At 52.3% G+C, this 25,559-nt stretch overlaps 1 protein-coding gene across 3 annotated transcripts in view; it reads right to left on the bottom strand.

The window, feature by feature from the left end:
* Positions 1–1,662: 1,662 nt before the first annotated feature.
* The window catches only part of ADAMTS17 (ADAM metallopeptidase with thrombospondin type 1 motif 17), a 410,186-nt gene continuing 386,289 nt past the window's right edge, over positions 1,663–25,559 (bottom strand). For all 3 annotated transcript variants that reach the window (XM_024982263.2, XM_024982261.2, XM_024982262.2), the window contains exons 20-23: positions 24,542–24,746; positions 21,020–21,172; positions 5,764–5,941; positions 1,663–4,632 (exon numbers count right to left, since the gene is read on the bottom strand). In XM_024982263.2, coding sequence (XP_024838031.1) covers positions 4,466–4,632; positions 5,764–5,941; positions 21,020–21,172; positions 24,542–24,746 — 703 coding nt within the window. In that variant the 3' untranslated portion in view covers positions 1,663–4,465. The remainder of the gene's footprint in view (positions 4,633–5,763; positions 5,942–21,019; positions 21,173–24,541; positions 24,747–25,559) is intronic.

The following is a 25,559-nucleotide window of genomic DNA, read 5'->3' as shown; positions in this document are numbered from 1 at the left end:
CCCAGAGAGTCAGTGGTTGTAAAAGCCTTGAGTGGGTGACATGACCCAGGGAGAAAGGAGAGAGAGAGAAGGGGGTGTAGGACCGAGCTCTGGAGCACCTTGTCATCTAGAGAGCTGCCAGAGGAAGGGGAGCTAGGGAATGGAGGAGGGGAAGTCAGGAGAGGGGGGCATCCCAAAGGAGAGCGTTGCTGAAGATGTCTGCAGGTCATGCCCAGAAGGTCACTGGGGACCTGTCAAGAACAGCGTCTGTGCAGGGGGCAAAAGCCAGGGGAGAGGTCTGGAGAATAAATCAAAGTGTGGAGGTAGAGAGGGAGTGCAGAGAGGCAGTGGAAGCTCAGTTGCAGGTGTGAGGGCTGGCCTTCTGTGTGGTCAGCTGTTGGAGGAGGAGGCTTCAGATGCAGGCAGATTTGTGTCTAGAAGCAGAAACAAGGGCTTTTCCAAAAGTCTTTGCAGACGGCGAGCGCCACTGGAAAGGGTTTCAGTGCCATGCCTTCTAGCCTGTGTCCAGAGGGCAATCAGTAGACCCATAACGGAAGTCCTGACCTTTCCTTCTCGGAGTTCCTGTGGCTCTCTCTTACTCTCTCTTGTCCAGGACTCCAGGCTTGTCTGAGGGGCTGGGGGCGCCAGAGCAGGTCTTCCGCCCATTTGTGTTCTCGGTGGCTTCAGGAAGTGCTTGATTCCTAGTGGAAGCTCACCCAACACTTGCTGATTTCTTGCTTGTCAATTTCATTCTAACAGACTGGAATCTAAGCAGCTTATAAAGAAATTATATAGCATCAGAACTTTTACAGGTTAACCCACCAGAGAGATCGGAACTCTCAGGGCAAGGAGAGGGTTCTAACGGGTCCTGGAAGCAGGTGGCTGATGCTTCGTGGGAATTAATACAAACTACAGGTTTCTTGGTGATGGGGAAACTATGGGGAGTTAGCTACTGGTTAAACAAATGGTCTTTATTTTGTGAAACTTCTGGGTGTTGCTCCAACATTAAAAAGAGGCATTCTGTCTAATGAAGCTCTGGGGGAGCTCCTTCCCCTTGATGCCAGGAGGAGCCAGTTCCCCCAGGGGCAGGTGCTGTGACAGCCCTGCTCTGCATCAGGCCCAGCGGGGCTCCAGAGGTCCCTGCTGTGATGGTGTGATGCCTGTGCTGAGCCCGCAGCCTGGGAGGCCAGAAGGGCCAGGTCTGCCTCACACCCGCAGGAGGGGAGCTGTCAGAAGGATTAGGAGGGGGGCTAAGGGTTGAAAGGGCAAGGTTGTGGGGAGCAGGCACCCATTCTGGCATGACGGGGCCCCATGCAGAGGGGTCACTGCACCCCCATGGAGCCTGGGCGAATCCTCCAGCGAGGTGGCTGCTCTGTGTCAGACTCTCAGACTCACGGTACAGCTGTCAGACCTTCGTGTCTCCACCCAGGGTTCTGGAGGCGCACAGTGGAGGCCCAGGACTGAATGGTTTGCTAGCGCTCCCTTGGGGAGATGCTGCCACCCTGCCAGAACTGCCTTTCCCAGCGACCTCTGACAGTGTCCACAGCTGTGGCCGGCAGGTTGCGGTTCCTTGCAGCCAATCCCAGGCAAGCAGGGTGACCACTGCAGAAGGGAAGGACACAGCCTCCCTCCGCCAGCCCTCGAGGACTGGTTTTTGTCTTTTACTTCACAGACAGCTTAACGTTGTTATGGAAGAACATTTTATTAAACATATTCAACTCACTTCCAATGAAATGATTAATTTTTCATTTACAGTGGTGTCCAATGTTTGTTTTCTGCGCTTTTTTTGTCCTTTCAAACCAGCACCAAAAAGTAAAACAAAAATACCATGGGTACAGTACGTAAGTTAACTAATGGAAAATATATACATTTGACTCTGAAATGAAGAAAAGAGAACAAAGCAATGATATTATTGCCATTGAGGATCTTTCCCTGTGTTCTGATAATATCAAGCCATGGTCAACCGAGAGGGTTTCATTTGCACCAATGAAATAGCACCATAAGATTGTGAGAGTCTGTAGTTAGTGACACATTTGTGCAACCAAAAAGGTACAGTACTTGAGTGACAGTACAGGGTGTTGTTAATAAAGAAACATCGCTGTTGCAACGACAGGGTTTCATTGTCTTCTGTACAAAGTGGAGCAGGAATGCCATGACGGCTTCACCGAGATCAACCATTGTTTGTGCCGTGAACAGAAGGTGGGCTGGTGAATTTCAGAGCGACAGTGCCAGCAAGAGCTGCAAGAGCTCAGGAAAACCCTGAACTTTGGGGAACCAAAGGGATGTTTAATGATAACTGAATCGATCACTTGCATTTTGAGGGTGCGGGGCCCTTGCCAGGGGCGTCCAGTTGATACAGCCAGGGTGGCCAGTGGGGAGACTGAGAAGCACCAGGAAAAGGGCTCACCTCTGGGCCATGCACAGGCCTGCCCGGCTCAGGTGGGCCCGTGGTTCCCATGCAGACAGCATGCAAGGCTGCCCTGACTTCTTGGCTGGCTGCCCTGATTCCGCTCCTCAGCCCCAGAGGCTGAGAGCTTTCCGTCCATCCACGGTAAAGCACAGTCCATCCGGGGCTGGGGGAAAACTAAGCCCTAGCTCCCCAAGGCTTTGAGGGCCTTGGGGGAGTCTGCTGACGGCCAAGCCGGAGCAGGGAGGACAGCGTTCTGCACAGGCCCTGGGCAGCCGCAGGAGCTCACCCTGCAGGTGGGCTGCCCCAGCCTGGCACCCTCCGGGGTCTTGCCATAGAGCACCTAAGGAGCTTTCTCAACACTTCTCACAGATTCAAGTGGAACTGAACAGATGCCCGGCCATCCGACCACTTCTCTGCCTCTGGGGTAGTAACAATCAGAAAGCAAAACAAGCCCGCAGGGCAGGCTGGACAGGGCAGAGTGTCTCTTTCTGATTTAAGCTGACTCCAAAGTTGTGACGTCAAAAACACAAACACAGATACATAAACACAGCACCAATAAATCAAGAAGCACTTGGAGATGATCCCACGGAGATTAGCCTAAGTAAGATCCCCTCTGAAATAAGGGAGGAGAGGGCGGGTTTTTCATGATAAAGTCCTTGAATAGAAGTACCCATCAAACACCCACCCAGCTGGCCAGCAGACCAGACCTCCCAGCATGTCGGGTCCCCTTCCCCCAGCTCCCTGGCGGGCAGGGTCCTACCTACCATCTTTGTGCTTTCACACACTCCTGTCATCTTCCTGCCTTCAGAGAGGGCCCAACTACGTTTTGAGGGGTAAGGTGACCATAGGAGGCAAACGCCTTCTTCAGGCTTTTCTGTCATCCTTGCCCCACTAAAGTGGGTCAGTAACGACAGACAGTGACGAACACTGCATGGTCTGGACCACAGGGGAGCGGGACGAGCACACAGCCATCCTGGGCAGGGGGCACTCCTCTGCCAGGCTGAGTGGTCCTGGAGGAAATCCGCCCCGTGTCAGGGTGAAGCACCAGGTCTGAGCCTGAGTCAGCGCTTCCAGGAAGGACCAACTTCAGATAGATGGCCAGGGTCAGCGCAGAGCCATCTCTAACGCGTGCAAAGCTTCGTGAAGTACTGGCTAGAGCAGAGGTCCCATGGAGCAAAGAGGGAGCGCCCCACCCTCACAAAGCTGCGCTGAGCTCACCTCTATGCAGGCAGCAAGCCCAAGGCTAGACCAGCACGTGCCTCCGCGCACAGCACCTTGAGGAGCGGCTCTCTGTCTCCCTGTGTGGGGGACTGCAGAGATCTGAAAACTAGCTGCGTCCTCTAACCCAGACACTACTGGAACATTCTCCCCCATGTGGCTGCTGTGCAGAGCTACGTAGCCCTGGCATCCTTGGTGGTTCACACACACTCAGCCTCCCAGGGACAAGACCTCCGAGGAGAGACCCAGGACCTAGAGAGCACGTTCCCTGACCGGGCGCAGCGCCACGTGGCGTCCTGGTGGTGTCCGGGGAGCTCCGGCAGCTCCCCCTCTCCAGAGAAGCCTCCTCCCATCCAGAGCATCACTGGCTTTGAGAATAAAGCCTGTTTTTAAAGGAAAGCATCTCATTTTTTTGGATATCCTCCCCCCGCCCCCCACCCCCACCCCACGGTACATGGAGCACTGGGAATTCAAACGTCAGAGGAAAAGTCAAGACAGGGGCGCCCGTGACGTCTCTCTTGACGACCGTCTGTCAGAGGTGTTCCCTTTGAGGTACGTGGAACTTAGAAATTACAATTATTTTGTGACTCATGCCTATTTTTTTTTCCTTATTGTAGAAAGCCATCCAGTGGCTGTTAACAATATATTAAGTATAAAAGCACTAAGCAAACGTCAAGTCCACTCTCAAGTTCTATGCAGTCGGATTCTCGGGACAGCCTCCTGGGTGAGCCACGGTGTGCCTTGGTGGGTCCCGGCCGCCCAGGACTGGTGGGCTCTCAGGTGGGTGGGCTTTCATCTAGCCATGTCGTCGGGACTCAGACCTCGCGTCGGAGCATCGCGGGACCACCGGGCTGCCTGTCAGGAGCTCGGCGGTGGGGGCGGCTGGCGCATCTTGTTCGCATAGAAGTCCCTGCACGTCTGGCAGCAGCGCTGGTACCACCGCATGTCCTGGCAGAGGTTCTTCTCTCGGATGACCCTGCAGTACACTGTCCATTGGTCCCGTGTGCATTTGTAGGTCAGGGCAGCTAAGGGGGTGGTGGAGAGAGAAAGACCAGGGGTTACCGGTGCCTGCGGATAACACTCCCAGGCCGCCCTCCCCTACGTGGACGCTGGAACCCTGCACAGACTGGGGGGACCATGCCCCTTCCAGGGCTGTAGCTTTCACAAGGGACACTCTGGGTCCAACCTGACCATTTCGGGGTTCGGTGCGAGGGCACTGCCACCCCTGCTTCTGAGCTGAATGGCATCCACAGTCGGTTTATGGGAGAGGATGCAGTCTGTTGAAATTTATAAAACAGAAGGGCCCAGGGAGTGGACATCCAAGGGCCCACAAAAGCACACGGTCACAGCACAAGCAAGTGGCCTGAATCTCCCTGCTCTCGGTCATGCAGAGACACACTCCTGCCCGATCGAGGCCTCTGGAGGATACCAAGGAGGGCTGTGCATGCCAAAGCCTGGCGAACACCTCAGCAAGCTTGAAGACCACCCCCAGTGAAGCTTGTTTGGAAACCCCTTCACGTTGGTGGCACCCCAGCATTAGGGAACGGGGCTCTGGGTGGGAAACTGTTCCCGAAGGATTTCTATTCGGAAAAGCAGAAACTCTTTCAGTGGAATCATCAGATCATCACTAGACATTCTTCTTTTTGGGCCACCACTGGCTGGGGATGTGGCCAGGTAAAGGGCTGGGTTTGGAGCACTCAGGGCCAAACTGCTCACACCAAAGCTCCCTGCCAAATTAAAGGCTCCAATCTGTCAACACCTCTGCTTTTTCTTGAGCATCAGCTTCAGGAGCATTCCATGTATGTATCACCCAGATTTCATAAATGACACCCCCAGATCCTTCATTTACTGAATAAGTACCTTCCTTTGCCTTCTTCATGCAGAGAATCCCAAAACATTTGAGGAGCATTCTCTCATGTTGCCCTTTGTTGGGAGAGGGGCTCAAGGGTTTGAGGCATCTTTTTCATGACAAGGAATGAAATTCCATCTCTGAAACCTCAGATCCTCTCCAGAACTGACACACGTTGGCCTCTCCAGAGCTCAAATAAAGCCCATGGAGCACGCTTTCTGGCTTACAGAATTCCCACCACCAGTGGGGACTCGCTGGCCAGGGGGTGCAGCAGCCCCAGGAGTGGGGGCTCAGCAGAAGCACTCACCGAGCCGAGGGGAGGTGATGGTGTTCACATTGATCTTGTCATTGCAGACTTCCTGGTGGCACTGTTTGTAGGCGGCTGGCTTGGAGAGGGCAGGGCACTCATTGCCATGGCGCCCAGTGACCTTGTGCATGCACTGCACCACCCGGGACTGCAGGCCCTTCCCGCAGGTCGACGAGCACTGCCAGAGACAGGGAGAGGTGGGCTGGGGACAGCTGAGCTAGGAGCTGAGCTCGGGCTGAGGGGCTTTGACGATGCCACTCCTGGGTCTGGCCCCTGCATGTCATTCCTAAGTGCTTAAAATAATCGCTGTACAAGAGGGCTTGGCTGCATACTAGTAGCCTGATGGAAGACTGTTTCAAGATGTTACAGACTGCATGTCTGGGTCCCCTCCACCTCCAAATATTTACATGTTGAAGCCCTAATGCCCTTGTGTGTGTTAGTTGCTCAGTTGTGTCCGATTCTTTGTGACCCCATGGACTGTAGCCCACCAGGCTCCTCCATCCATGGGATTCTCCAGGCAAGAAAACTGGAGTGGGTTGTCATTTCCTTCTCTAGGGGATCTTCCCAACCCAGGGACTGAACCCAGGTCTCCCCTATTGCAGGCAGATTCTTTACTGTGTGGGCAGCCCAGGAAGCCCTAACCCTCAGTGGGATGGTATTTGAAAGTAGGTCCTTTGGGAGGTAACCGGGTTTAAATGAGGTCATGAGGGTGGGGCCCCCATGATAAGATTAGTGTCCTTATAAGAAGAGGGAGAGAGATCAGGGTTCTTTCCTTCCACCGAGTGAGGACACATGAGAAGGCGCCTGTTTGCAAGCCAGGAAGTGGCCTCTCACTAAGAGCCAAATATGCTAAGTACCTTGACCTCGGACTCAGCCTCCAGGACTACGAGAAATAAATGTCTTGTTATGCAAGTCACCCAGACTGCGGTATTTCATTACAGCAGCCTGAGCTGACTAAGACACATTGCTGAAATATTAATTTATGCTCATTGCACTTCACCTCCCACCATCTCACTCCTGTTCCAGAGAACCAGCTGGGCTTTAAAATTCTCCAGATAGCGAGCAGGGGGGCGTGCTGGCACCCAGGAAGGGACTGAACCTGATGATCGCAGGGATGTCCCTGGCACCTTGTGCCACACAAGGCTCCCAGGCATTTGCCCAGCCCTGGATGTAGGGAGGAACCCAATAACCATGGGGTTGAGTTTCCACAAGGCTGGAAGGGTGGGGCTCAGAATTAAATAGAGATACAGGAAATGAAGATGTGCAACCTTTCTTGCATGATGGATTCGTGGACTAATACAGGGGCTAACAGTTTCAATTTAGACACTCAATCCCTAGTTCTTGGCATTTCCAGCATTTGCAGATGGCTAAAATCAAACCAGTGGAGTTTGGCAGACCATCCTGCCCTCCCATAGAGAGGCCTTATAAGACTGTGTGTTCTGTCTCCTGCCCTTCCTCTAGTTCCCCCTTGTGCCCCTTAAAGTGTTTTACAGGGAACCTGCTGGGTATCCAGCATCAGGACTCCCTCCCCCAATCCTGCTTGCCAGCTCCTTGCCCTCACTTGCTTTCCTGGGAGCCCCTAGAACCATCTCTCCATTAAGTTGTTCAGCTCCCGGCCAGAGAGCCTGGTCCACACACACACTCTCTTCATCTGGGCTCCACTAACATGCACACAACCTGTGGCTTACAGGGCTCTGAGGGCACTCCGCAGAACTTGAATAAAGCAAAGACCACAGGTGCAGCAGCCCAGCCAGGGCGGACACAGGCACCTAGAGGTGAGAGGGGAGCAAGGCCTCTCTGAATGCCATGCGTAGTGAGGATGCCAGGTGCTATCTGCATCATGTGTCTCCCCATTTCTCCCCTTGGTCAACCCTGGCCTGTGCTGGAGGAAGCGCCTTCTCCAGGGCCTGGGAGGAGCCCTCCTGCACAGGCTCAGTGCGGAGCCCTTCATCCGTGAGAAGCGGCCATTGTCTGTGCTCCCAAAGGGGATTTTGTGCCCCAGGTGAATTCTTCTGCTTTCTAGTCTAACAAGCAAGATCACAATTTTTTTTTTCCACTTTAGAAAGATGAAAGGCTCAGAGGGCACAGTGCTCTGATGGGGAACAGTCTTTCCAAACCATAACCGACGTAGGGAAACCACAATGCCCCCTTCCCCCACCTCCTCCGCTGAGGGTCCTGGCACGTTCAAACCAGAATGGGCTCTCCCTGAGAGGCAAGGCTGTGCGCCTTGCTCCATGCCCATCTTCTTGGTAAGGCCATTAGGGGAAGCTCGCAGCTTGGAGATGCATCCCTTGCGCATGATAAACACACATTCCTGGGTTCCGCCCCAGAGCTCAGGAGTTGGTACAGGAGCACAGGGAAGTCTGAGGGGTGCTCTGTGGAGGCATGAGGTCACGTGAGCAGGTTCCCACAGACTAGATACACAGAACAGGTGCCACAGCCATGTGACTTCTGCCTGGAGGGCATCCCCGAGGGAGAGGCTGCAGGCTGGGGATCTGCTGCGTGGGGTCACCTGGAGAACTTGGAAAGATCTCAATGCCCAGACCCATCAGTCAGTATCCCTGGAGGAGGCACCGGGCATCAGTGTTTTTCAAAGCTCTCCAGGTGACTCCAACAAGCAGCCAGAGCTGAGAACCTCTGATTCATCTGGACTTCTTCCCTGGGTCCTGTGTATAGTGTGCAGAGCTCTGTTTTCTTACAAAGAAGTAGTCAAGTATTTGTATACAAATATGTGTAATTGGAAAGGACTCTGATGCTGGGAGGGATTGGGGGCAGGAGGAGAAGGGGACGACAGAGGATGAGATGGCTGGATGGCATCACTGACTTGATGGACGTGAGTCTCAGTGAACTCCAGGAGTTGGTGATGGACAGGGAGGCCTGGCGTGCTGTGATTCATGGGGTCGCAAAGAGTCGGACATGACTGAGCGACTGAACTGAACTGATGTGTAATTAAGCTTCCTAGGTGGCATCAGTGGTAAAGAACCTGCTTGCCAAAGCAGGAGATGTTTAAGAGGCACGGGTTTGATCCCTGGGTCAGGAAGATCCTTTGGAGAAGGGAATGGCAACCCACTCCAGCATTCTTGCCTGGAGAATCCTATGGAGAGGAGCCTGGCCGGCTACAGTCTGTGAGGTCACAAAGAGATACAACTGAAGTGACTTAGCACAGATGTATAATTAAGCAAGAACAGATGTCCACCTGAAGTCCCAAATATTAAGTTTATATAGAGGTGATGTGCTGCATGCTAAGTCACTTCAGTCGTATCCAACTCTTTGGGACCCTATGGACTGTATCCCTCCTCCAGGGGATCTTCCCAACCCAGGGATCAAACCCATGTCTCATATTTCCTGCATTGGCAGGCAGGTTCTTTATCACCAGTGCTATCTGGGAAGCCCAGAGAGGTAAGAGGTGTGCTCAAATACTAGAAGTGAAGCCTTTCATTCAAAATTATTCTTGGAAAAGAATAAATTGCCTAAGTAACAACAAAACCTCTCACAGTTCAAGACAGGGGTAAGGGGTGCCCTCAATTATTTGTAGCAAGAACAGCTGGGAGTTAAAATAAAAAGAGAGGCAAAGAAATTTAGCTTTTTTCTCCTGGAAGTAGGACATTATAATCCGTTAAATTATGAGGGAGGGTGGTGTAAAAATGTTTAAAAATCACTTGAAAAGTAATCTGGGAAGTGGCTATCCGCAGAGACTGGGAGTCCACACCGACAGGGTGAGTGAAGGAAATGGCCCAGGGTCCTGCGTGCTAGTTGCTCAGTCATGCCTGACCCTTTGAGACACCATGGACTGTATGTAGCCCACAGGCTCCTCTGTGCATGGGATTCTCCAGGCACGAATCCTGGAGTGGGTTGCCATTTCCTACTCCAAGGGATCTTCACAACCCAGGGATTGAACCTAGGTCTCCTGCATTGCAGGCAGATTCTTTACTGTCTGAGCCACCAGGGAAGCCCGGTTCAGGGTCCTAACACAGTGCGAAGTCCTACGAATGAGAGCAAAGCCTTGCCTGTTCTAACTCCTGCCAACACGGAGCAAGGTTACCCACTGCAGAGCAAGGCCATGCCAACCTTGTGAGGGAATACCCAATGAAAAGAGCACATCCAAAAAAAGGTGGCATCTCAGTGGCTGGGCATGGCAGTGCCCTGCACACTGGCAAACTGAACAAGGGATCAGAAGGCAGAGTGAGTGGTGAAGAAGACAGATGCTATAAATGCTCGGATGCACTTTACAAAATTGCTTATATTCAACTGTTTTCAACTCCGCAGGAAATAGCAATTTTATCAGGTTCCACTTCGTAATACAATAAAGACAGAAAATAGCAGTATTTCTAAATTAAAACATATAAACTTTAAATATGAACATATAATTACAAGACTAAGTTACATATTTTAAGTAGGCATTTGACTAGTCCACCTACACCATTAAAGACTTATATTTAAATTGCTCATAAATTTTTTTAAAGCCCTGCTCCCTGGGAAAGCATGTGTGTGAAGCCTCATTCCGGTGACTGCTGGGTAATTGGGGAAGAGGGGGCCATGTGTGCTACTGGATGGACCACTGGGCCTTGTGGTGTCTTGACTTGGCTCACGGGTGCCACCTGCCATGGGAGACACAGCAGGAGGAAGAGCGGGCTGTCCTGGTGCTCCCTGGAGAAGGAGGTGGGTAGGCCGTGGTGGGGTTTCTGGGTCCTCAGGAAACTACACAGGCTAACAGAGAAGGACCTGGGACTCTGGTCTCACTTTCATGGGCCCCCTGACTGCGAGGTATGCAGATGCTGCTAGCAGGGCACTTCCTGCCCAATGCCTCTTGCAGCTGTCATTATTATTTATGTGCAATCAGGGCAAGGGCTCAATCCTATGGACCTACTAAAATCACACCCAGAACTCACAAAGCCTCTGGTGTGAAAGGACAGATGACCGTTGTAAAATTCAAGAGCCTGGGGCAACCTGGAAGACTAATCTCCCCTCTGAGAGTTCTTAGTCTTGTTTATTAACATGCTCTGGGCCTGGGCTGGGGCAAAGTACTCCGGACGCCTCCCTCCTGTATGCAGCTTGTTCTGTCTGTGGGCTCAGCTGTAGGATTCCACAACAGTGTGGAACATTTTACAACCATCCACTGAGATATACGGCTGCCAGAGTCTTGCCCAAGGTTACAGGTAGTGAATGGGAAAGGAGAGACAGGACCCCAGCTGCCCCATCCCACGGACCGAATATCATCTTCCCGTATGAGTTAGAGGTTGTACTGGATGGAGCTTCTATGGAGGGCCAGGAATCAGAAAAACAGGTGATTGCCCAGATCCACCATTTCTTCGTTATTTTTCCTAGCTCAGTCACTGATGTTTTTCCCAGTCTGTAAAAAGCACTGCCCTATGAGATCTCAGTGGGTGTCTCCAAAGTTCTGCAGAGGCTGTAGCATCTGTCCTCATGGCTTTCAGCACCTCCAAGAGGCAGGGCGGGGCCTGATGCTCAGCTGCTGCGGGGCCTTGAGATCCTGCAGACGCTGCCCCTCGTAGGGATCTGACTCGAGGACTTGGGCTTCCCTGATAGCTCAGCTGGTAAAGAATCTGCCTGCGATGCAGGAGACCCTGGTTCAATTCCTGGGTCAGAAAGATCCGCTGGAGAAGGGATCTGCCCACTCCAGTATTCTTGGGCTTCCCTTGTGGCTCAGCTGGTAAAGAATCCTCCTGCAATGCGGGAGACCTGGGTTCAATCCCTGGGTTGGGAAGATCCCCTGGAGAAGGGAAAGGCTACCCACTCAAGCATTCTGGCCTGGAGAATTCCACAGACTGTACAGTCCATGGGGTTGCAAAGAATCGGATACGACTGAGTGACTTTCACTTTGGGTTATGCAAGATTTTAGCTGCAGTCGTGAGGGCTTCTGTTCACACAGCTCTGGGCTGTGAACGGCATGTGCTCACTCAGAAGAACCTTTGAGAACGTCGGGTGTCTGCATAGCCTCCTGGGAACGGGGGCTGAGCCAGCCTTGGAGAGGCTGTTTTGAGCATCAGGTGAGGAGACAGATGGGTTACAGAGTAGCCCATACAGAAACCATCCCATTTTTGTTCAGTACCTATGGGAATGTATGTACCCATATAAAAGTTTGGAAGACAAACCACTGAAAAAGTTTACCATGTCGTCACCTGGTTTGTGGGGCTAGTTTTTTCTTCTGTCTTTCCAAGCGAGATGGAATCACCTACGTAATTAAACACAAAAGTGGAGAATTCCACCAAGGACCCTTTGGTGCAGCTGCCACCTTCCAAGCCTGCTGCATTTTCATCTGGGCCAAGGGAGTGCCTCAAATGGCCCTGGCCTAAAATCCACATATACCTACCCACTCCTTGGCTGGAGTTTCAGCAGGGATGGTCAGTGTGGGCAGGACAGGCCTGTCAGCAAGCTGCATCCCCCCTTACTAGCAGTGTGACCTCGGACAAGTTACTTCACCTGTATGAGCCCTGGATTCTTTATTTGTAGCTTGAGGATAATAAAATCTTTCTTGTAGGATGATTTCTAAGGTTAAAGACAGCTTAGAACAGGTGCCTGGCAGGGAGTCTGGGATGGACAAAGGCTGCTACTATTGTTAACAACAGCAAGCACAGGTCTAAAAGCAGAGAGAGCTGGCCGGGGGTCCCCTGAACCTGGGAAGGTGCCCTGAGTCACTGGCCCGCGTAGCAGGTGCAGACATCCACCTTTGCCTGGCTCTCGGCAATGATCGGGCAGCGCGACCACACGGCGTGCAGGAGCAGTTAGAGGGTGACTTGGCCCCGAAGACACACGTGATTCCAGAGAGGCTGCAGGGCTGCATCCCCCTGTAACCTGAGCTCGTGGCATTAAGGGTAACACAGGCACAGACGATGACTCTCACCTCTGTCGGCCTCTGCCCAGCCCCTGTTTTAGGTAAACAGCAAGGAGACGGCAGTGTCTCCTGATAGCATCGAATTAGCCCCAGGCATCACTGTGAAGCCATTTTTTAGGCTTTTAAAAACTAAGCAAACAGGTCTATAAAAAAACAGATCTGGTCTTGTGTGAAGCTCTCTGTCACTGTTGGGTAGTTTTTTCAAGCCACTCTTGACATTAGCATTTAATGTGGCTCCCCAAGCCTCAGGAAACCAAGACAGAAGAGGAACAGTAATAAACCCGCCGGGAAAGCTCCTTCCTGAGTGAGTGCAGACCCCCAGGCCCCGTCTCCAGCAGTGCCTGCAGCGGCCCACCACACACAAGGCTGGGGGACCTGCCACCCATCCTGTGGGTGGCGATGATGACGATGCTGGTGGGGTTGGCAGCAGAAGAGCAGCAGGGCCCACTCTGCCCACTGCCTGCTGGTGCTGGGCGCGAGGCTCATACCCGTTCTCGTGAGCCCTCCTTAATCTTCATGCTAATGGCCACTAGGAGCGGGGAGGTGCTCAGAACACAGCAGGTGCAGAATCACTGTGTACGCAGGGCACAGCACTGCCTGCAGGGAGGCAGAGCACAAGGCTCAGAGCATCCACATTCTCCTGCAATGCAGCCCCAGGCCCCCACCCAGCAGGCCTGCACGCCTCCCCGGACACTCCTCCCTGCAGGGCGGGACCAGACCTCTCACCACCAGGGAGGGGCCCGGCTCCAGGACACCTCCACCAGGGTGAGCTCCTCTCTACGCCTCCCAGCTGTGACATCAAACCCATACATGACACCAGATCAGGAAGCGATGTTGTGAGAATCAGCTAAAGGAAGTTGTAAGAATCCGGGGAAGAGGAAAACGCAATGGGCATGTTTATTACATACACAAGCACTGGATCCTACAGAGCGGGGGACAGGCAGGGGCTCCTGACACAGGCTCTGGGGTGGGCAGGAGATGGGGTGAGTGTGCAACAGTGCAAGGATGAACCCTCACATCACGATGTGCCCGCACCACGCTCTCACCGAGCCATCCTCTGAAGGGCAGGACAGTGAGGGAGCTGCGGAAGGAATCCCCTTACAGGAACTCCATTTTCTGCTTGAGTCTAAAAGGCCCTGGGAGAGTAAAATGTCAAAAGACGTTTTGACAGATTTCCCCCCAGACTTGGCATGAACCATAAAAACCTCAGAAGCTGCTGAAACCTGAAACAGCACGTTTAAACAATGATGAAAATCCCCACCATCTTTGCTCCTGCCTTGAAACTAGAAATGCTTTCACACACACACACACACACACACACACACACATGTTCCCCTTTCAACTCATACTTTGTTTCAAACTGTTTTTGAAATCCTCGAATCCTTGAATCCTAACCTCAGCCTTAGCTTTGGGTTCACCCCGTCTCTGAATTCACAGCCTGCTGACCTACAGGTTCTGTTTGGGATGCTATGGTACCCAGAAGGCCGAGGTCACCCCCGTGACCTGCAAGGACGGGTTCTCCCAAGAGCTCTTGGTTCTTGCTCCGGACAGGTGCCATGAGCACAGAGTGGGCCACAGGGGCTGGTTCACTGTCTTCCCCTGGGCAGAAGCTGCCACCAGTGTGGTGACACAGCTCTCCCAGCTCCTCAGCGACTGTTAGAAAGGCCATCCACCCCTACTACAGAGGATGGCCTAGGTGTCCAGCAAATGCTGCACAGCTGTCTCCTGCCCCGAGCCATGCTGTCCTTACGCGGAGCTCCAGGTCAGAGCACACGCTATTTCGCAGGGTTCAAACCACATTCAAAGAACTCATTTCCTAAGGCATAAATAGTTTACAAGACACATGATTCGGGCCAGAGATGAGAGCCCTGGGTGTCCTGGACAAAGATGGTGAAGATGATGATGATAAAAATGCCGAAGCCAGCCAGCGTCTTAGGGGCCTTATATGGATGCTCTAGGAGGTGGGCACCCCTAAAGCCATCTGACAAAGGATGACTCTGCTTCAAGGTTATGGCATCGGGAGAGCAGGGACGTGCCCCTGTGTTACCCTGCAGAGGTGCCCTGCTCTGAGGTCGCTAACAGCGTGTGTCAAAACTGAAGTGTTTTTTAGGGATGACAGCTTCTCTGATTCAGTGGCCAGGTCTATGGTTAAAACCTAGGCTGGCATGTGAGGCAGGTACCCCCACTCTCTGACCTCTGATTCCACACAAAGGAGGCTGATCTGAGGAAGCACAAAGGTGAACGAAGCACAGCAGGGGGAAGGAGGGGGCAAAGGCAGAGGCCTTCAGACTACAGCTGGCCCTTGAACAACATGGGTTATTCCTCCAAGTCCTCAGTCCCTCTGCGTCCGAGGATGCCCCCTGGACCACATACACTGCAGTATTTACTGTTGGAAAATATCTGGGTATAAGTGGACCCTGTAGTTCAAACCAGCGTTGAACAAGGGTCAACTGCGTTCAGTTCACTCCCATGCAGGCGCCTCACCTGGCAATTCCAGGGACCCTGCTGCCCTACACCAAGTTCTTCTCTCTCATCTGAGCAGGTGTGGGCCATGGACTTTTCTTTAACGTCATGACCCAGTGGCCAGCTCTGCTCCCCCTGACAAAATGCTCTAGGCCAAGGGAGAATCTACCCCACTCCCTCCTGCCCTACTCAGAAAAACACTGAAGTCTGATGACTTTCATTTCACTGCTGCCTTCACTCCCGAGAGCAGCATGGGATGGAGGATTTCCTGATCCCTGTCTTCAGGGTTTCCCTGGTGGCTCAGATGGTAAAGAATCCGCCTACAATGCAGGCGATCTGGGTTTGATCCCTAGGTCAGGAAGATCCCCTGGAGAAGGGAATGGCTACCCTCTCCAGTAGCCTTGCCTGGAGAATTCCATGGACAGAGGAACTTTATGATCTACAGTCCTGGGGTCGCCAAGAGTCTGATATGACTGAGCAGTTACCTTCTGTGGGTTTCCCAGATGGTGCTAGTGGTAAAGAACCCACCTGCCAATGCAGGAGATGTTAAGGGACTCAAGTTCGATCCCTGGGTAGAGAAGCTCCCCTGGAGGAGGACATGGCCTGCTCCAGTACTCTTGCCTGGAGAATCCCAAGGACAGAGGAGCCTGGTGGGCTATCATCCATGGGGTCACAAAGAGTCAGACACAACTGAGCAACTAACTCTTTCACTTTCACCCGCTTGCAGAGTGCTGGCTGTCTCTGTTATACAGTTTCACACGTCCCAGAAAAGAGCCCTGGTATCTCCAGTGCCTTTCATGCCTGCTCTTGGATGCTCAAATTTCTTTTAATTAGGACTCAACTGCTTATTTTACAAATAAAGGGAGACAACATGCATGATCGTCTGTAGAGACAACAGATTGATACTACAGTATAAATGACTAATTCAAAGCCCTGGGGAGAGCAGGTTTTGATTGGTGAGTTGGAGAGAGAGTGGATAAATATGTGACTTTACAACAAGCTTATGATTATGCTGGTTAGAGCTGAGGCATATAATAGTTCATCTCCTTCCCATTTCAAATTAAAAACCCAAGCCTCTGATATTATTATGCATTTAAAGGAAAGACAGATTAAGAGCCAGAAGGCAAGGACCGGACTCTTAGCCCTGCCATTTTCTAGTTATGTGACCTCCAGAAAAAAATCTCACATCACTACTCTGAGCCTCAGTTTCTTCACCTGTAAAATGGGGATAGGGTCAAATGAGAGAATGTGAGTGCAAATGCTTTGTAAATTCTAGAGACCTGGTGAATGTCAGGACCACGGTCAATGGGCCCAGCAGAAGTAGCATCACTCTCTACTAGCACTCCATTCAGGGCTGCCCCCCGGCAGGGGCTGTGTTCATACCTGCCAGGGGACTCAGTGAGGCCTAGCATCTGTAGCTGGCTCTCTGTCTCCTGGATCTCCTGGGCACTGTCCATCTTGTCCCCTCAGTGCCCAGCACAGCCTGGCACACAACAGGAGCTCAGGAAATGCTGGTTGAACCACACTGAACTTGGCTGCAGGCAAGTGGGTGCCCCGACTGGCCCCGTAGGCCAGCTTTGCAGGGTTGGGGGAGCCGTCAGGTCCCAGCACAGGAAGTGAAGGCTTCAGAAGTGGTGAAAAGCTCTCTGGAACAAGCCCCCTCATGACACAGGTCTGTCTGTTTCTAAGGCCATGGAACTCAAGCTCCCATCCCTCTGCCCACAACCCCAGAAGGTATCTGACTGCTGTTCTGGGAAGGCACTGACATGGCCCTGTTTGAATGAGACGCTCTCCCTGACTTCTTCCTGGGGCTCTGCGACTGTGGGCATGTGCATTTTTACAGCTTCATTTGGTCTCCCAAGGCCTCTGGGACATGCTGGGGCTCAGGTGTGAGCAGCACACTTGGGGTTCCACCAAGGCCTCAAGTCAGGCCAGCCCCCTTCCAGGGCACCTCCGCCAGCACCAGGAAGTCAATGGCCACTTTGATCTTTTTGGTAAAAGGGAACATACTCTTAAAAGAGTCAGTGGTCTTCATTAAAACACCATCTATTATAATCCCTCCAGAATAATTTGTTTCTAATTATTTCAGTTGTGATTAATGCCTCTGGTCTTGAAACTGTAACATCTCAACTTTTGATCAAAAGTCATGCTGCTCTAGAAAGAAATGTGATTTCCTCCTTTCCCAGTTTCAGGGGCACTCTCTTCCTCACCCCTGACTCCCCACCCCTCGCTCATTCTATCAGCAGGTTGAATACGTAGGCTCAGCATTTAGTGGGAGAAAACAATGATTCCCACAGATCTGGAAATAGCTTATATCCCAGGAGGGCAGGCAGCTGCAAGGCAGTTTCCAAACAGAGCAGAGCGATAATAATGCCCTCAGCAGGGCTGGGAAAGTGAAGCAGGTTTTTGGATAGGTCTCTAGTTAGTGTTCAGCCGTTTGCTGAGGATGGGGGAGGGGAAGGGGCCCTGAATGCCCTCCAAGCCCGCCCTGCCTCAGCCAGGCTCTAGATGTGGCTCTCAGGCCCCCTCACCCAGCTGGAGGAATGGATGCTTGGTCCTGCTCACTTCAGGAAGTGCAGGACGGTACCTGTGGCTTGTCCTTGGGCTGGCCCGTCCATCATCTCCCTGGAGACAGGCTCATCTTTCTCAGCAGCACCTCTGGGTCAAGTGATGGGAGGCTGCTTGGAAGGAAGATGTCAAAGCATCCAGATACACTGCACCGGGGGTCTAACAGGGCTTGGACTTCTTTCCACTTTCCTTCTGGGCAACTTGTTTGCTGCCTTCAAAGTCTGGCATGTGGGAGGTCTGGCTGCCGGTTAGAGGAGGGTTACCCACAATGACTGGATTGAAAGTGCATCAGACTCCAATTGTGTGATGGCGCAGACAGTAAAGTGTCTGCCTGCAGTGCAGGAGACCCGGATTCAATCCCTGGGTTGGGACGATCCCCTGGAGAAGGAAAGGGTAACCCACTCCAGTACTCTTGCCTAGAAATATCCCATGGGTTAAGGAACCTGGTAGGCTACAGACCATGGGGTTGCAAAGAGTCGGACATGACTGAGCGACTTCACTTCCAAAATAACCTATCAATCAGAAAGCAAATCCAGGCTGAACAAGTGAAAATGTTAGGGGGCCACCATCCCCTGGAATCTGCTTCCATCAGTGCAGTCACCCAGTGAGTGAGAATGAGGGCCCCATGGGACTCGTATCTGTCCCACATCTCCAGAGCAGACACAGGGAAGCAATAGGCGGATCTCTTCTCCTGTGCTGGGAAGGGGGCAGGGCATGTGCCAGCACACTCAGAGGTGGGCGCTGCAGAAGGGGGTAGGGGTGAGCAAACAGTTGGGGTGGGGGTCTCCTGGTTCAGTTCTATGCGGTCGCCATCCCCACCAACCCTTGTTTCCAGTGTGTGCACACGTGCGCACACACACACACACACACACGGTTCAGGTCTATGCGGTCGCCATCTCCTCCAACCACTGTTTCCAGTGTGTGCACACATGCGTACACACACACACACACACACACACACACACCCACACACACCCACACACGGTTCAGGTCTATGCAGTTGCCATCCCCAGCAACCCTTGTTTCCAGTGTGTGCACACACGCATGCATACACACACACACACACACACACACACACACACACACACACGATTCAGGTCTATGCAGTCGCTGTCTCCTCCAACCATTTTTACAGTGTGTGCACACGTGCATGTGCACACACACAGATACACACACACGGTTCAGGTCTATGCGGTTGCCATCCCCACCAACCCTTGTTTCCAGTGTGTGCACACACACATACACACACACACACACACACACACACGGTTCAGGTCTATGCGGTCGCCATCCCCACCAACCCTTGTTTCCAGTGTGTGCACACGCACGCACGCACACACACACACACACACACACACATACACGGTTCAGGTCTATGCGGTCGCTGTCCCCACCGACCCTTGTTTCCAGTGTGTGCACACACACGTGCACACACAAACACACACATGCTACCTTCCAAGTCAGCGTCCCTATAGTTCTCAGCTGGGAAGAACGAGCTTGCCCTGGGCCCTGGCTCTGGCCAGACCTGCTGGGGAGGGGGTGGCTGGCACTAGTCCAGGGCTTGCCCCAAAGGCTGGATGCACACCAATCCAAAGCCGTTGGATACCAGCCCTGGACAGAGGCCCTGCACATCCCTTTGGTCTCTCTCGTTCTCACTGCCCAGCTGATCAAGCTGGCTGTGGCAGAAAGCAGGCACTGCAGCCTTCTAATATCTTAGAGTCCGGAAGGCCAGGAGGCGTTATGCTTCATGGCCTGGCTAGGAAGGTGAAGGCCAGAGAAAGGCTCTACTTCCCTGGAAGCCATGTGCAGTGGGCTGTGTGGGGGGCAGTTTGCCAGAATGTGCGCCCATGTCCTCGGCCAAGGAGGGGCCAAGTGCTGCGCTGAGCTCCTCGGTGTTCTTCACATCCATCCTCGGACATTCCACTGCTCCTGGGACCAGGGGGCTTATGGCGCCCAGGAAAACAAAATGCCCATCTGGTCCTCAAATCCAGAGTTATTAGAAGCTCTGGCAAGGCTCATCCACAGAGCACCCACCACGGGGACTCAGGACCCCACCATGTGTCCACCCGGTGGACGGAGTTCTGAACTGGGGCTCAGGAGCCTGGACTCTGTCAGAGAGCCGGGGCAGAGTTGCTTAACCTCTCTGCACCTCCGCTCCTTCTGTTAAGCAGGGATCAGCACGGGAGAGGGCTGGGGGCGCAGGGGTCACTGCATAGAGGAACCAAGGCTGGGGCCCCAGACCCCCAAGGCCCGGCTTATCCCTCCTCACCTCTCCTCCTGCCCAAGGACACCCGTGACCACAGGAGTCGCCCTTTAGCGGTACAGGCTGCATTCAGGATGTGACCACCAGGACCCTTCAAATAACGATAGCTTTATTCTAATTCACACCTGGACATATGGAATCCAGATAACACTATTCTGCCTGGCCAGACAGGTAAATTAAAGCCCAAAGGGCCTGCAGGAGCCTGGGGAGACGCAACAGCCCCTGCTGGGCCCCAGGTCACAAAGGCCATGTGCAGATGGAGGCCAGGTTGCCAGGTTTCTGTAGAAAGGCCCAAATCCAGATTGCCAGGTGAAATTTCCCATTTTTTAACTGTTAGCAATCGATTCTAAACTGTTCCCACCAGCATACGGCCTTAGAGCATAGATATCAATGGAAGCAAATGGGGAGCTTCCGGTTACTGAGACCAAAAGGAAACAAACACGCTCCAGGTTCTCATTGGAAATTTTCATCAGAAAATCAGACAGGAGAAACAGCGTTTGGAAGAAGATTCTAGAACACTCCTGGAAGGTTCTCGGGGGGACAATGGTATCCACCTTGGGTATGTGTCAAGGATATCAGACGAATGAATGAAGGAATAGCTACAGGGAACTTTCATTCACTTGAATGCTGTTGAACCCCCCTGCCCTGAGGCTCTGGGAGATGTCCTCCTTTCCTCACCCCAGGGCCCTGTGCTTTCCCATCAAGTGTTGTCCAGCCCTCGCCCAAGGGCTCTGGGGACAATGATGCTCTGTCTGCCCACAGAACCTCTGTGTCTGCCTGGGGACAGACTCCCAACCGCTGAGGAGGTTCTCTCAACGGCTGGTGACCAAACCCACTACAGGATGCATGGCTCCCCTTGGCACTCTTTCCTGTTTTGGGGGTTCTTGGGGCCCTTGTAAGTGGATCCCATATGGGGTCACCAGCAGGTGTGGAGTTGGGAGAGAAAGTGAATTCAGCTGGTGAGACTGGGACCATCTGGTTGAACTGGGGCCCACGGTGAGAGGGCTGAGCCCCTGAGGCGCCTCCGCTTCCGGGCAGGATGTGGGAGGGCTGAGCCCCTGAGGCGCCTCCACTTCCGGGCAGGATGGGCGCGCAGGCGCCATACTCACCTTAGACCAGCTCCCAGTTTTCCACTCGTAGCAGCCGGAGTAGTCCTCACAGGGCTCCTCGGCTCTCGGCCTAGTGGACGCATCGCATTTTCCTTGGGAGTTGGTGCATGTCACAGTCCGTTTCTGTGTGCCTTTGCCACAGCTGGCAGAACACTGCAAGACACCACTCGGAGACTGAATCCAGTCCAATCCAGTCAGGTCTATCCACACCTGTTAAGTGCCTACCAGGTACCAGCCCCAGCACTGAGGATGCAAGGATGAGGATGCTATTTTTCTGTCCTCGAAAAGCTCCTGGCCTTTTTGAGTCTTATGCACATGGTCCCACCCGGCTCCGCCCAGCTGGCCTCCAGGTCCTGTGCTTGGCCTGAGCCACTCTGGAGCAAAGGCACCAGTTCAGGGTTGGCGGCGGGGAGGAGATGGAGAGCAAAGCCCCCAGTGACTCTCACAGAAGGTGCCTGGCAAGCCCCTGGGTTTCATGTGAACGCCAAGAATGGTAACAGGGTAATGTTCCCTGTGCTATTTTACTTCCTGGGAAACACAGGAAGAGATGGTGTGGGCAGGGGACCCAGAGGAGTGATGCGTGAATCCTCAGTTTCCCACACCCCTAGGCAGCAAGATCCATGGAAACATGGACAGAGCTGGGGAGGTGACAAGGCACAGAGGAGGCAGACCTGGGGGGTGGTCTGGAGCCCAGTTGGTAAGTTCCCAGCCCTACTCTCTGGGCTGGAGATCGGCTGATGCCTGGCTGACACGAGTGAGTTCTTACCCATCTCAAAACAAAGCAGGAGGGAACTCAAATCCTGGCTCTGTAACTACCTGGAGGGGTGGGAGGGGTGGGAGGTCGGGGGGAGGTTAAAGAGGGAGAGACACATGTATACCCGCAGCTGACTCACGTGGACGGACGCCAGAGGCCAACACAATATTGTGAAGCAATTTTCCTTCAGTTAAAAATAAACGAGTTTGGGGAAGAAAAAAACAAAGCACAAGGAGGAGAGGACCCTTGATCCTGGGAGACATAACTGACTTGATCAGCAAGCAGAGGTGACCTGGTTGGGGAACCTGGGGAGCCCACCCTTTGGTTCGTCATGTGGGGAAGCCCAGTCCCCACCATGGAGACAAAAATGCAGCCTGCAGAGATGGTGGGCTGAAGGCAGGGTTCTGTCCAATGCACAGACATGAAGAGACCAGGGAGATCCAGAGGGGACTCCCTCCCAACAGCTGGGGGGGGGTCCCATCAGCCGCAGAAGCACGAGTGGAGCCCCAACAGCTCTAACTTTGGTTCTCACACTTGCGTGATTGACGAAAATATGGGAGGGTACATAGCGATTTTTCTTGAGCTACAACAAACTTGACTTTTCACAAGTTCCACTATGTCCACTGGAAAAATGCACATAAAGGACAAATGTTCTATTTGTTATTAACATTTATCTCAAAATGTTATCTAGTTTGATTTTTCCTATGAATTCAACCTAGCTCTCCATCTGAAGGTCCTATTCTTGTTTTCTTTATTTACTTTTTTGAGATGAATTTAAACTGGTTTGTTTTAGAAGAAATACACATTTCACAGGTCATTATGGTATCATTGAGGGGCAAGGGGTTGGAAGAGCAATTGCATTTGATCTTGTGTGTGAGTTTTAAAGGGACTTCAAACACTCAACACCCAGCCCACTTCTTGACCAAATCCTGGTCTGGCCCCTTTTGACCAGCAGCCTGTTGGTGGGAAAGCCTTTAGGGAGGGCACTGCTGCAGGCTGGGATCACCCTGCAAGGGACCTGGGAGGGCAATGTCCAATTTCTCTCTTGGTTTCTGACCCAGGGGTACGAACCAGAAGTCAAAGACAGGAGACAGTTGCTACCTTTTGCTTCCTTTTAATATTTGTTCCTTATTCTGACGAAGTGGGGAAGAAGCTGGGGACTCCTGGTGCCAGTGGGCAACACTGCCAGCTGAATACAGGCAAGCCCAGCAATAAAAACTCACCCAGGAGAAATTTAAACCCATTTGTTTCCAGAAGAAGAAGTGTAAGAGGTACTTCCGTATGTGGTAAAGTTGTAGGGATACCAATTTTGTGAGCATCTCAGGGAGGAAAGATTTGATTCTGCATCAAATGTTTATAAAGAAGCATTGTGAGCCTTGGCTGAGGCAGAATTAGACTGATTGGTGTGGATACTATTTCAGGACTAGCATCAGGCAACACACAGATACAGAAACAGAGATGGAGATATTTCTTTAAATCTTGCTCCAACTGTCTCACACTTTCCAAAATAGACCTCTTTAAGACTATAATGATAGTTGATTATGTCAGGCTTGTTTATTTGGTAAGAGGCATTTTTTTCTTTTCCCTGTAAGAGTCCTATAGGTGGAAAATTTATGGTTTTTCTGATTAAAACATAAATCTTATTTGGATCAAGAACCAGGTGATCAAGGCCCTAAGCTCATGGCAAGGGAGACTACACACCTGCCCCTAGCTTTCCAACTACCCTCCCTAAAAGCCCACTGAATGTTAAACTTCTTAACCTAGGTACATGTAAAGAGAAAAAATTAAAAAAAAATTAAACTCTGTCCTTTCCCTAAAATATCCTAAGGGGTAGGCAAAAACCTCTCCTCTTTAAACAGGTACATGTCAGAATCTGCCTAAAAAGTAAATTCAGTCGCCCAAGGGCAGACTTTTCCTTCATTAAAAATGGGCTGAATACTTTCTTATTCAAAATAATTCCAACTGTTTGGCAATAAAAAGAAACTTTAAAAATACTTTCCACACTGAAGAGTGTCTTGGATTTAGCTTTTCTGACTTTCCTAGAACACGTCTGATGGAAGACCTCGGGGAAGCTTGCCCTTTATTCAGCTATTTTATTTGGTTTGTTTGTTTTATAGCCAAACAATCAAAATCATTAATGTAAGTTCACTGCAAAGCCTTGATGGATGATATTACCAAAGATAAAATATTTCCAGGATCAGTCTTCAAAGTTAAAACTTAAAGCTTAATTGACCTCTTTCCAAAATGTTACATGGCATGAGATTTGTGACTCCAACTCACACACCAAAAGCTGTCTCTCCCAGCATCCGCCCGCCTCTTGCAAAGGCAGCTCCACCAAGACTGCCGTGGAGCTGAAGGCAAGTCTTTGAAAGCACTTTCCCAACCTAACCACCCTACAGGTCCAGAGTGCGCAAAAGAGATGAAAAGGTATCTATCTGTCTACCCACCTACCTATCTCCTATCCATCCAACTATCCATCCCTCCATCTATATTTACAAGAGAATTCTCACAGAAAACAAACAGTACTGTGATATATATTATAAAAAATACACTATCCATGATTTTTGGGCCATGTTGAAACATCAGATGGAATTTGAAAATATGTGACCCAGAACGCGGCTTTGAGCTGCTCCAGGGTCTGGGTGAGGATATTCCTGCGGATGTGTCACAAACAGCACGGAGGGAAAGGGGCCATTTTGGGGTCCTTGCAGACAAGGCCCCGGGGCCCTGGCGGTCGTCTCAGCCCTGAGGGCAGCCCAGGCACCCACCTGTGACCACTCCGACGCCTCCCAGATGGACAGGCAGTCCTGGCCCTCGCAGCTCTGCACTGGCGATGGCCGGGGCACGGGGCAGTAGAGGGGCCGGGTGGCAACATGAGTGCCGTTCTGCAGCTGGTACACGCAGGTCACTTCCCGGTGCTGGATGCCCTTCTCGCAGGTTGCTGAGCAGGGGCTCCACGGGCCTGCCACCCACCTGCCCGGAGAAAGACAAGACGGTAAGAGGACAAAGGGCCTTCCAGACAGATCGCAGCATCGTGGGCCTGCTGTGGGAGGGAAGAAGGCGGATGCAGCTTTGCAGTTGGGTTTGGAGATAATTCCAGACTATCAGAGCTGTCTGAGTCGAGTGGTTCAGTGGTCTTCTCAGGACAGAAACCTTTCTGACCCCACTCCCCACGTCAGACTGTTACTGTCCCTATGTCTCCATCCTGCTATCTTGGGCCATCTTTGTTCAGGTGTGATGGACACGAAGCGGGCCACATCCCAGCAGAAGCTCTGGGTGACTCTGTGGCTCGTCTCTCTCTCTTACTGCTCTCTGCCGTGAGAACAGCAGGTCCAGTACAGGAGCTGCCCCACCGCTGGGCTCTGCCATACATGATGCTGTGGTATGCCACTGGGATTCTGGGGTTGTTCGTCACTGCAGCAAAAGGTGACCGGCACAGCCCTCGACAGAGGACGCCCTAGCCCCAGCTCAAACACACCAGGCCTCCCTGCTTTCCAAACGGTGGCGGGCCCTTCTGAGTGGGGACTGTCACTCTTGAGAAGGCAACTCAGGATGGTCAAAGTCTCTGGAGAGTGACTAAGCTGCTGAGGCCACCAGCTGAAAGTGCTCAACTATGGCTTTCTCCACCTGCCTAACATTTCAATGATCCCAACTCTGTCAGGTCTCCGCTGGCCTTACGGTGCTGGAAAGGAGCTAGGCAGTTTAAGAATCATGATTTCTCAGGACCCAAACAGGGCTTGGAATGTCCTTTCAGGGACTCTCTGTGCTGTGGTCCCTGGCACGCGT

This window comes from Bos taurus, chromosome 21 (assembly GCF_002263795.3).
Source record: "Bos taurus isolate L1 Dominette 01449 registration number 42190680 breed Hereford chromosome 21, ARS-UCD2.0, whole genome shotgun sequence".
Lineage (NCBI taxonomy): Eukaryota > Metazoa > Chordata > Mammalia > Artiodactyla > Bovidae > Bos > Bos taurus.
Note: the sequence above shows the minus strand (reverse complement) of the source record. Positions and strands in the feature narration are given on the sequence as shown.